This window comes from Punica granatum, chromosome 7, assembly GCF_007655135.1.
Source record: "Punica granatum isolate Tunisia-2019 chromosome 7, ASM765513v2, whole genome shotgun sequence".
NCBI classification, from domain to species: domain Eukaryota; kingdom Viridiplantae; phylum Streptophyta; class Magnoliopsida; order Myrtales; family Lythraceae; genus Punica; species Punica granatum.
In genome coordinates, this window is record NC_045133.1 from 17,851,852 (window position 1) to 17,864,099 (window position 12,248).

The 12,248-nt window shown below is 36.2% G+C and overlaps 2 protein-coding genes across 2 annotated transcripts; both read left to right on the forward strand.

Annotated features, from left to right (window-relative positions):
• The first annotated feature begins 2,412 nt into the window (after positions 1–2,412).
• Positions 2,413–4,111, forward strand: LOC116215378. The gene is made up of 2 exons (XM_031551067.1): positions 2,413–2,834; positions 3,114–4,111. The coding sequence occupies exons 1-2, from the start codon at positions 2,456–2,458 to the stop codon at positions 3,887–3,889; spliced, it is 1,155 nt and encodes a 384-aa protein (XP_031406927.1). The 5' UTR covers positions 2,413–2,455; the 3' UTR covers positions 3,890–4,111.
• A 2,803-nt stretch (positions 4,112–6,914) lies between these two features.
• On the forward strand, positions 6,915–11,781 carry LOC116214449. The gene is made up of 5 exons (XM_031549853.1): positions 6,915–7,082; positions 7,171–7,251; positions 7,305–8,336; positions 8,475–8,605; positions 11,694–11,781. The coding sequence occupies exons 1-5, from the start codon at positions 6,915–6,917 to the stop codon at positions 11,779–11,781; spliced, it is 1,500 nt and encodes a 499-aa protein (XP_031405713.1).
• The last annotated feature ends 467 nt before the right edge of the window (positions 11,782–12,248 follow it).

A 12,248-nucleotide genomic window follows, 5' to 3' on the forward strand; every position in this document is an offset into this window, starting at 1 on the left:
CGAGAGATTGGTGTTATTCCAATTCTGACCTCAACAAATTTTTTAGAATTTTTTTCATTTTTTTTAAAACATATGGTTTAGAATTTTTTTTTTAAACATATGGAACCCACTCGGCCAATTATCGTGTGTCACATGACACTGTTATGTACACGTCAGCAATTCCGGTTAAAGTTAATGAAGATATTGACGGAATGGATCAATTGATGTACACTTAATCTGTCAGGATTCAATTTGATGTAGCATCAGCCTCTCGAGGGGCAAATTGTTAATCAATGAATGCCGCATCAAATTTAGAATGCCACATCAGATTTTTTCTGTCCATTTTTGGATGGCATTCTAACAGAAGGTTAGATTTGATGTGCACTTAATCTCTCTCAAGGTTCAATTTGTTGTAAAAAAAATTTTGATGTCAGATTTAATGTAACTTGCATCTCTCGAAAATCAAATCATTAATTTACTCAATAAATTACAAACACAGACAGATGGATGGGTGATGCTTCAGGATTGCTTGAGATCGTCTTTCTATTTTTTAAAGAAAACTCTTGATTTCTTTGACAATATATAAACAATTTGGACACTTGAATGAATATACTCTGAATTCAATATAAAGAAAAATGAGGTCGAATTCATGCCATATAAGTGAAAAGTCATTTGAATGAAGAGTTTGAGGGTTTTAAATATTAGAATATGTGGCGCATTCATGATGTCATTACTCAGCTTTTATATATTATAAATTCAAACGCGCTTAATGTACGGGTGTGTAAAAAATTAATAAAACTGAACTTGTTCAATTTTTATGAAGAAATGCTTTTAATTTATTTAAAAATATTTTCTTCAGATTTTTTTTATATTTAAATTTATGGAGAAAAGTATTAATTTATTCAACTTCTTGGAAGATTTTTTACAATTTTCAAAATAGTATTTAATATCTATTAAAAAATCGAGAAGTTTTATTTTTCAATACAATAACTAATTACAATAATTATGGTCGAGCAGTTGAAAAGTCACTCTATCACGAGCTGAGGATATTAAGAAAAGGCGAATGTTCCTTCTCTAACTTCCTTCCTCTCCAAATTCTTGAGGAATGGAGCTAACACCAAAACTTGGGCATTGTAGGATGGAGCACACCAAACGTTGGGCGTTGTGGGAGGACGCTCGACCAAAAATTGGGAAAGCTTGGTTTGGCTGTTGTGTTGTTTGGGGGTGGGGGAAAAAAAAGAATGGGCAAATTAAATGAGGAGGAATATAATGTACTTAGAAGGGAAATTACTTGGTGGAGGTGGTTCGTTACAATGTTTCAAGCATGTGAATAGGTTAATAACCTTGAGCTGAGGGTTCATCTCTTACTAATGATCAATAATCATCTATATTCATTTTTTTAATGACGAAATCTATTATCATTTTTTGCATGTCCCCGGAAATTGATAGCAGGTGAAAATTCTCCCAATTTATGGCCTTTGCAAATGGTGGCGGGAATATAATGTTCTTGAAGGAAATTAATTGGCAGAGATGAATTGATACATTGTTGTGAGCATGCGAAGAGGTAAATAAGCACGAACTGAGCGTTTGCAAACGGAAGCATCTCGGAAGCATTTTTCAGCTTTTGTATATATAATAGATTCTTCTAAGCATGTGTAATTTGATTAAAAATCTAAATTAAACTCTTAGAAATTTATATAATTTATTTTATTTATAACTAATTCACTAGAAATTCAATTAACTTACTACTGAAGTAATCTACTTAAAGTTTGTGAATTTTTTTCGTTATTGAGATAATTAATTTACTACAAGCTGAAACAAATTATTTTGCTAGTAGAAAATACTTATTTTCAAAGTGATTGTGAATTAAACTCTAGAAATTCAATTAACTTACTACTCAAATAACCTACTTAAAGTTTGTGAAATTTTTTCGTTATTGAGGTAATTAATTTACTACAAGCTGAAACAAATTATTTTGCTAGTATAAAATACTTATTTTTGAAGTGATTGTGAATTAAACTTTTATGCATTTGTTGTTGGTGAGTGCTGTGAAGAATTATATTTTGTCTCCGAATTTTTACAGAAAATCATAAGAAGAAATAAAAAGGTAGGGAAAAGTTATGCTGATAATAATCGAATATGTAACGCCTTTTGACTCAAATTGAGGACAAGTAATGCTGTCCTAACTAGACCCTCTTTAAATAGGCTAAATTTTTTAGTTTGATGATGACATTTTTTTATAGCAGCAAAAGCATATAAAAATACGGGTAAATCCACTACTTCACATGAAAAACTTAAAAAAAAAAAAAAAAAAGCTAGCAAAGCATCTCTTGAAATCAACTAGACGTTTTTTAACTTCTTCATAACCCTTTTCTTTTTTTGGAGATTATAATATATTAGCTGACCCAGTCTTCTTTCTCTCTCCTGCTGTCATCAGTTGACTTCCCAACAAAGTCAAGTCAACCTGTTGTCTTGTATGGAGGTTTTGCATAACATGACCTTATTGCTTGAAAGTGATATTCAGCCAATTGACAGAGAAAGAACAGGAAGGAAAGGGAAAGAGATGGGGAGGCCAATAAATAACAACCATCACCAACCTGTGCAGGTTCAATCAACAGTCACCCATTTCAGCCACTCCCATCCTCTTCATGTCTTCAGCAGTCTGACACATACTCTAGCCGGAGCCTCATGTTCGGCCTGCAAGGTCGGGTTTTCTCCTGGCAGCACGGTCTATGGCTGCACCGCGTGCAGTTTCTTCCTCCATGCCTCGTGCTCGAAACTGCCTCAGCAGATCCAACACCCAGTCGATGTGGCTCACATTCTTTTCCTCCTTCCAGTCCCCATTTATCCGCAAGGTATCTCTACATATCTTAGAATATACAGCACTGTTTCATGTTACTAGGGAATATTATTTCACATTAATATACTATAGCTCGATTAATTTTGAATGTATCCATGTTATAATTGTGCATTCAAAGACAAATAGCGTACTCGTATTTAACATTTTACTCTTCCTTTTCCAGCCTAATCTGTTGCTTCGCTCCATGTGTTGTACAAGCAAGTATACATAGGTAGTTTTCGCTCTCTAGTCCGCCTCCATCTTGGATCTGATTAATTTATATGAATTTGCTCAGGTTTCTTTAACTGCAATGCTTGCGGGAAGGACGGAAATGGCTTCTTGTACCACTGTGGAGTCTGCAACATCTATCTACACACAATCTGCGCGTCGATGCCCCTGACTTGGACCCATCAATCGCACCCCCACCAGGTCAGCCTCAACTTCTCGGCTCCGTACCCTAATAAGATCTTCTCGTGTGACATCTGTGGAATGCCTGGCACGAGGGAGTGGCTCTACAGGTGCAATCCCTGTGGGTTTGATTCCCACCTCTTGTGTGCCGGAACGAGTAATGTTATAACTCGGGAAGCTGCTCCCGTGGAAAGTTATTACACACCACAACCGCCGACTCCGAGCTATCAGCAAGAACAATATAATCTTGCTGCTCAAAATCTAATCCAACAGCAACTCTTGGAACAACAAGGAGCTACCGTGGCTATTTCACGGGTTCAAATGCAATATAATCAGCCAGTGGCTTCAGTTCCTGGGAGAAACTTACGGGCAACTAATAATGTCAATTATTTTCGAGGCAATCAACTTCGGGGTTTATTCGCCGGTTTGCAAGGCATGCTGGGAAACAGTGGCGGAGGTGGCAGTGGAAGTGAAATGTCTGATCTTGGGAATGGAAGCAGCGGCGGGGTCGCCGGAGACAGTGGAGGAGGAGGACTTGACTTTGGTTCTGGTCTCGGAGATCTTGGGAATCTTGGTGGGTTCGACCTTGGGAGTCTTGGAGGGATGGATATTGGGAGTTTAGGTGATCATGGTGGTGGTGGTGTAGGAGATTTTGATTTTTGAGATACGATTGGACAATACGATATTGAAGATATTGAAAATTGAAACTTTGGGATTCCTTTTGTAAGCTTGATTAGTTTCCATATAGTAGGGAACCATCTGGACTATATGTGATCAAGTCGGACGTGTACGATTGCTATTGTTAAAATAACATGTAATTTACATGAACTATTTAGTTAGGGTTGGAGTGGAAGGATGTGAAATAATAAGGACTTCATTGAATAATATAACATTTTGAGTATAAATTACAACAACGGAGAAAGATAGGGCCCTAGAATAAATTAAATTATATTTTTTGGTAATAGATTAAATCAAATTATTACTTCATTAGAGAAAAAGGGTTTGATACAATGACAGTCAGGACATGGGATCGAGAGGTTTTAGACTCGATAATAATGGGATTTTATGTTCTCTTATATTTCTCTTATCAGTCATTTAGGTTTACTATTTGTATATGAGGGAAGCGCTTATATTTAAAGGAAAGATCTTTCTTCTAGTAAATGGTTTATTCGACATTAACGGATTCTATTAACTAAATATGACGTAACCATGATCATACCCAGCTTGCGCGTCTTTCTAAATGGCAATCTAAACCATACACCTGCGAGAGAAGATTAAACTTATGGTTCGACATTATCGGCTGCGGATCTCATTAGTTAGTTGAGCATGTGGAATAATTGATCTCTCAAACCAAATAAGTCGGTTGGCTTATAGAGGAATACAAAATGATTCACTTAGATTATCAGATATGAATCTGGTCATGGGCCTTCCATTCTTCGAGTTCGATGGTGTTAACCAGTGGCAGATCGACTAAGCTGTACCGTGCAGGGCTGGTCACATTCTCAAAGTACCCATCCTTACCACATAATAACTGAAACCATGTCTATACCTCGGCTGATTCCTGACAGCTTGGGGTTGGACATTAGTCCCTTGCCAAATAATTTCCAGTGCAGCACTGTACTTAATCACTTTCACCTTCGTCCTTTGGCTACAACATATTGTCCTCCACATCGCCAGTATAGTTAAAGGAAAATGGTTGGGTTATTTGGTAAATTGAATTGTGTAATATTGCTGCAAAAGGCCATATTCATTTAGGTATATCCATTAAATTTACTTGGGCTAAATGCACAGAGAAGTCCTAAAAGTATTCGGAAAGAAGGGGAGAGGAAACCCGCCGGTGGGGGCTCCCCCATAGTTATCTGCCCTTTCGAAATTAAAATCCTTCTCCATTATTTACAATAACTCATCAAGATGTAAGATATTTCGTCAATTCAATGTACTAATTTTCCTATAAATAGTGGATATAGAAATTCGTTTTGTACAAATCATAGTTGTTTGCTTTTTTTTTTCTTTTTTCTTTTTTTTAATAACTCGTGCATATTAATACTGCAAGAAAGGTCTTACGGTTTACAAACAAAGGATCAAAAGGTTTGCTTTAATTTCTTCTACACCATTATTCTTACGTAATATCTATCTAAGGTTTATTTTCTTTATATATATATATAGGCATGTTATTTATTATTTTTTTCATAATTTATAGTGATAAATTTACTCAATGCACATATATTTTTATTTGTATCCGCCCCCGGTTAACACCGATTTAAAAATTAAAAAAATATTAGACGAATCATAAATTGCTATGTGGACTGATTCAACGCCATTAACACTCAGTTATGATTTTGGGCAAAACAAATCTACAAACAAAATGTTTAGGACTAGTTAAACCAAGATAATATACTTTTACAACGTCAGTTGGATTAGGACTAGATATTATTTTGTAGGGTCCATCCTTGTATGGTTGACTATGAACTATTTATTGAAAACTTAAGATCAATTTATCATTGATAAATTGATTTGCGTATGACCATCTATATATATACTAATTTAAAATAATTTCACAAGAGTCTCCAATTCCTGTTATAGAAAGTTCCATATAAGCTCTTTTTTGTAAATTATCAGTTCGTTGTTAAAAGTTATTAATCAATTCCTGCAAGTTGTAAATAATGAATTTTACTTATCAAAGGAAAATAGTAATACAATGTAGAACATGCTAATTTTGCTTTCCGAAAATTATTTACAAGCTTTACTGCAAAAAAAATGAACCCCTTCTTGAGAGAAAATAGTAATTCAATCAAGAAATGCTAATTTATTTTCTCAAGGAATATATAAAAGATTTACTACAAAAATTCCACACTAGCCTTTTCTGGTGATCAGGACTACTCACGTAGTATTATTCAGATGTAAGCACGATTTTTTTTTAATTCAATATCTAAATATAGAGCTTGGATTTTACATAAATATAAAAAAAATTATTTGTCAATTCATTATTAAAGTTAAAATGGTATTTCTTGTTCTGTAATAGAATGACTTGAGAGTTGACTAATTTCTTTATTAGTTAATCTAGTCGTATGTTGCAACTTGGCTGCCACATTATTGCTATACAAAAATATGGCCTATACGACTTTTTTTCGCAGTATTACGTGCCATTCTTTGTTCTTCTTTCAAAATTTATTTATCTCGACATCGAAGATATTATTCTTTTTGTTTATATAGTCATATTTAAAGATTGAGATTTCGGTTTTTTAATTTACGAAAGATCTTCTGTTGATCGAGCTTTATTTGTCTTCCATGTTTAATTAGTGAAGAAGAATGAGAAATCTCAAAGTGTTTGTATTATGGAAAGAATTTCTATGATATTCTTCCTATGATATTGTCTCTATTTTATGCATATATTTTTATGTACCATACTGAGGACATATTTAGTATAGAAGTAGATAACACTTTCCTTTATTATCAACTAGAATAATTGTATACATACCCGTTCAGAATGAATGAGAATTCAAGCTTTTCAGCTCAATTTCACTATCTTTACATGGTATCAGAGCAATAATCGTCAGTTCCTCCATTGCCGGCCTGTTCTCGGTCGAGCTTCAACTTGCCAGTTTTTCTGGACTGAGCGTCACCAATCCTTCTCCTCCCTGCCAGTTTTTTTTTTTTTGAAACTGAGCGTCAGTATTGAATTGCAGAAATGTCGAAAGATACAAACATGCCAGCAGCATATATCCTTTCTTCCTCAGATGGCCCTGGGACTCAATTAATTTCTTGCAAGCTCAATGGCAGAAATTATAACACCTGGTCACAAGCAATGCAGACTGCGTTACAGGCTAAGAACAAACTCGGCTTTATCGAAGGCAGAGTACAGCAACCAGCAGAGGGAAAGCCTTACTACGAACAATGGATAACATGCAACTCGATGCTCGTTTCCTGGATTTTCAATCATTTAGACGAAGAACTGCAGAACTCGGTGGCTGGGGCAAAGAATGCCAAAATTCTCTAGGATGATCTCAGGGAACGATTCTCGCAAGGTAATGAAACGAGAATTCATCAATTGAAAACTGACATTTGTTTACTCAGATAGGACAGGAAATCGGTCTCTGAATATTACTCCAAATTGAAGAGTTTATGGGATGAACTGGAGTTGTACCTTGACTTGCCGGCATGTACTTGCGACGCTGGTGCCCAAATTGCTGCCCAAAAGGAGAAGGGGAAGGTTCATCAGTTTCTAATCGGCCTCAACCCCGATTTCTCCACTATTCGGTCGCAAATCTTGAGCATGGATCCTCTGCCGAACGTCAATAAGGCGCATTCGATGGCTGCCCACGATGAAGCTCAGCGATTGATCGCTCAAAGGAGAGAATCCCACTCTGAAATGATGGGTTTTGCAGCCAAAGTTGCGATCGATTCTGGCGGAAGCAACCCTAATTTCGGTCCCAACCGAGGCGATTTCAAGCCTCGAGGTCGCCCATTCTGCGATTTTTGTGGGCGAAATGGCCACCACCGAGCCTCCTGCTACCAGCTCCACGGATACCCGACCTCCGATCAAGCGAACCAACGAAGCTCGAGAGGCTATTCGTCAGGGCAATCTCAGATGCGTGGAGGAGGAGGAAGCTTTGGGTCATCCTCTGTTCAGCAGATGCGTGGAGGAGGTATCGGGTTCGGTTCGTCTAATTCTGGGCAATCGGGTAAGTTTTATTCAGGCGGGTCATCTCAGACACGCTCGGCCCAGATGAGTCGTGGGCAGTGGAAGCCCAACCAAACAGCCCAACATAATCAGTCGGCCCAACTGTTTTCTTCCCAGAATTCTACAGGCCATATGGCAGGTCAGGCCCAGGCCCACAGCGAACAGGCTGATCTCAACAAATTGGCTCATCTCTCTGAGGCCCAATTACAACAGCTGGTTTCCTTGGTTTCACGAGACGATGGTGAGGCTCACCGTTTAAGTGGTGAGAATTTTATGCACATTGCCTCACAACTCGATTGGATCATTGATTCGGGAGCATCATGTCATATGACCGGTAGCTTGGATAGTCTTTCTGACATCGTTCCAATTAATGATGGTCCAATTATCCATGTTCCGAACGGAACAACAAAAGCCACTTTTGTTGGGAAGGTTTCCTTTGGAGATAATATTGTGCTTCATAATGTTCTCTACGTACCAGATTTTAATTGCAATTTATTGTCCGTGGCTCAATTATCTCGGGAACTTAATTGTAGTGTACACTACATTTTTGGTATGTGTTTAATTCAGGACCGTACCTCGGGGAGCACGATTGGAGTGGGTAAACTTCACGGGGGGGTCTGGCTTCTGCGACAAGTGTCTTCTTCGCTTCAGAAAGCACAGGCGATGAAAGCAGATACTGAGGACATTTGGCACAATCGGTTGGGACATCCTTCCTATCGTATTAAGTTCGAGAATAATTCCATTTTTATGCATAAATCAGACAATAATGCACTTTGTGATGTCTGTTGTTGAGCAAAACAGACGCGATCCAGTTTTCCGACAAGTTCCAATAAAGCTTCTTTTCCGTTTCAATTAGTGCATTGTGACATATGGGGGCCTTACAAGGTTTCATCAATTTCTGGAGCTCGTTACTTCCTATCCATAGTAGATGACTTTAGTCGTGGTGTGTGGGTTTATCTCCTTCGAGAAAAGTCAGAAGCCCAAGGTTTCTTGATCAGTTTTTGCAAGTTGGTTAAGAATCAATTTGACAGAACAGTAAAAATAGTACGCAGTGACAATGGATCAGAATTCACTAGTCGGGTTGTTCAGGATTATCTTTCTGATAACGGGATTGTACATCAAACTTCTTGCATTGACACCCCTCAACAAAACGGGCGTGTCGAACGCAAAAGTATTTCATTCTTTTTGTTTTAGCCCACAGGGAATGCAAGTTTGTGGAAGCGAGAACACGTTACATTAAGACGTTCGTTGTGTATTCACTTGATCTCGAAGTTGTTTTGGATTCTCACTGATCAAAGACACTCTGAAATTAAACACGATTGTTGCAAACAGAATTTTTGAAAAAACTGATTAGAAATGAAGCAAAACTTACGGAAATTATAATTAACTAAAAATAAATAAATAATAAATCATGAAAAAAAATTAAATGTCGACTGACCGTCCTCGGGCTTGTGCTGGTATGGACTGCGGCGTTTATCTATGGCTTACCTGTACTTCATCATTTGTCATTGCAAAAGCAGGGAATATTATTTTCCATACAGTGGTACTGGTTTATCAGTTGAGAGTAATTTAATTTCGAAAGTCGACTCGACCTCGACCGGAAGGTACTTCTACTGAGAATTTTGACTTTATTAAGCTGTAGTAAAGTCTGCCCATTAAAAGTTCAATTTGCCCCCGAAGCGTATCTTGTGATTTAGTTAGTGATTGCCATCATGAATCCGATAAATATGCTATTAATTATGGCTAAAATATGCTAAAGCTGAAATTTTTTTTTATTCAGTATTAGTAATAAGGATTCATCCATTACTGAAAGAAGTACATGACAAAACACTCATGAAAGAAAAGTTACAAGATCGGAGACAATCGGAGGGGTCCTCCTGGGAAAATATATAGAAAATAATAGGTGATAAACACCAAAGCAAATATGCAAAAGTTGATTGGTGCATATGGAACCTATTGTTAAATATAACTAGGGATACACATGCGCTTCGCCGATAGAAGCAAAGTTCTAATTTGTTCAATAGATGTAATATTAATAAATTATTATTTTTTATATGTACTTATTTATATATGTTATAATATCTTAAAATAATAGATTTAGAATGTTGATGAGTCTTCTTGTATCAATAGAGGGAGGAAATATTATTTGAAATTAAAAAAAAGTATGTGTATAACTAGTTTGCTTTCTTATGAAAGAGACATGAAGAAGTTTATGTCTATGAATGAAAATTTATTAAAAAACAAAAGTATAGAGTATATAAATAACTCCCTAGAAAAAGATAAAATAGATAGAGAGAATTTATAACAATATGTAAAAGTGTGAAACTCACAAAAGTGTTTCTATATTTTCAAAATTTTCAATTTTAACCTTCAATATACAAAGACATTTTTTTTTCATTCAATATATCTGGTTATTTTTTGTTATATCTCGATTATTATATTTAAAATGTCTTTTCGAGAGGAAACTTAACACTCTTTTGTCATACTTGTAACTGCCAATTGTGTCCTTTCGATATATTCATACATTTAAATTTCTAAGTGTCCTCTCCCTAAATAGTAATTCCCTTTTGCAAATAATTAGTTCTTCTTGCACCCTTCATAACCCATCTATTTTGCATGACCCTTATGACCCACGTAAACACCCTATAAGATCATGGGACACATTAATTCGGTCACATAATAGGTGGCTGAATAAGATTTTTTTTTTTTTGCATGGGTTGAAAATCCCAACGGTGACAGTCACAGTGATGTGACCGATGATGCTATAGTCAAGCAAAACAAGAACACGAAGAAAATTGTTTACAATTATCACAGGGAACTTATCCCCAAGATACATGGGAATGAGGAAGACTAAGATGAGGATGAGATTCCCAAGGAGACTGAGGATATAACCCCAGAGACAAAGTGCAAATTCATTCGTTCATTCCCAAAATATGTCATGCCAACTACAATGCATAACAGTGACTACTTCTTGCTTCTAATATTTGTTGCTGTTGCTGCTATTGCTACTACTACTTTTCTTCCTCTTTTTTTATGATTTTGCAGATGGAGACGTCGTAGCAAACTCCTAATTTGTAAATTCATATGAAGCTACTGATGATATCATGAAAATTCTTAACTAAGGTGAGGGATCTGAGTAATCTAACAGAGGTGTTGCAGTTAAAGGGACAAGTACCATATGTTATCTTCCAGGTCATTATGTCAAATTCTTCAAATTTGTAGGTTAGATGGTCTTTGTGCATTTGGTCAGGCAGATTAGAAAGGAGATGATTCCGCCTATATTTTTTTGCTTGTCCAAATATTTCCTGATCAAAGTTTTCTTTTGCATTTGGTATTAAAATTGATTGGTTAGTTGGAGAGTCATACAGTTCTCTTAGAAAAGGGCCATGATGAGTAGAAATTTTGGAAGTGAACACTGATGAAGTGATTAGTGATATATAATTTTTAAAGTGGACATCCTGCATTGAATATCGATTCTTATTTGTTCTTATGCTAATTAAATCTCTTCTAATTAAGAACACTTGATTGGTGCCCTGGATAGATTTATTCGAATATGAAAAATGGACAGGTGGCTTTGCTTAATGTTGTGCTTGGATACGATGATCCTAGGACTTAGCTGTGGTTCATCACAATTCAACTATGTACTACGAGGTGGAAGGTGATTACATATTTTGACAAGGAAGATTAGGCGGTGGATTTATAAAGTAATCATCTATTCATGATTAGTATTGTATTCAACAATATACTATTTAACATACTTTTGATTGTCTTGATAATGAAATGCAGTCATGGGACATGGTGGCAACTTGACAGTATAGGAGCTCCCGGCTGGCCATCGCCCTCCCACTTCCCATGCGTTGATGTTGCCATCTGAAGAGTCCTCAATTAAATGGACTGTTTTACAGTTTACCTGTTTTATATGTATTTTGAAGTTAAAGGGATGTCATATACGTAAGAAAGGAGGTGGGCGGTCACTCGAAAAGAAAACAACCAAGAAAAAAGAAAGGATGAGGTGTGCCAGACTTAATTTTATTGTGTCATTCTCGTCACTCTACATGTAGCATTGGTAATAGATATTTATTTTTCCATTTCTAAAATAACATTTTTCTGAAATAATATCGTTTTCTAATATAATAATAGATAAGATATATTACTTTCATTGACAAATATATGCAAATGACTTAATAATAATTATAATAATCACGCACGTGCGACCTTAAACAAGCGCATGGGAAAATTTATAAAGGGGTTAGATTCAAATTGCACATTGGGAAGGATCATTGTTCATAACGTGATTGAAGAGGGCTTATTCTCCCATACGTAATAGTTACAGAACTTCTT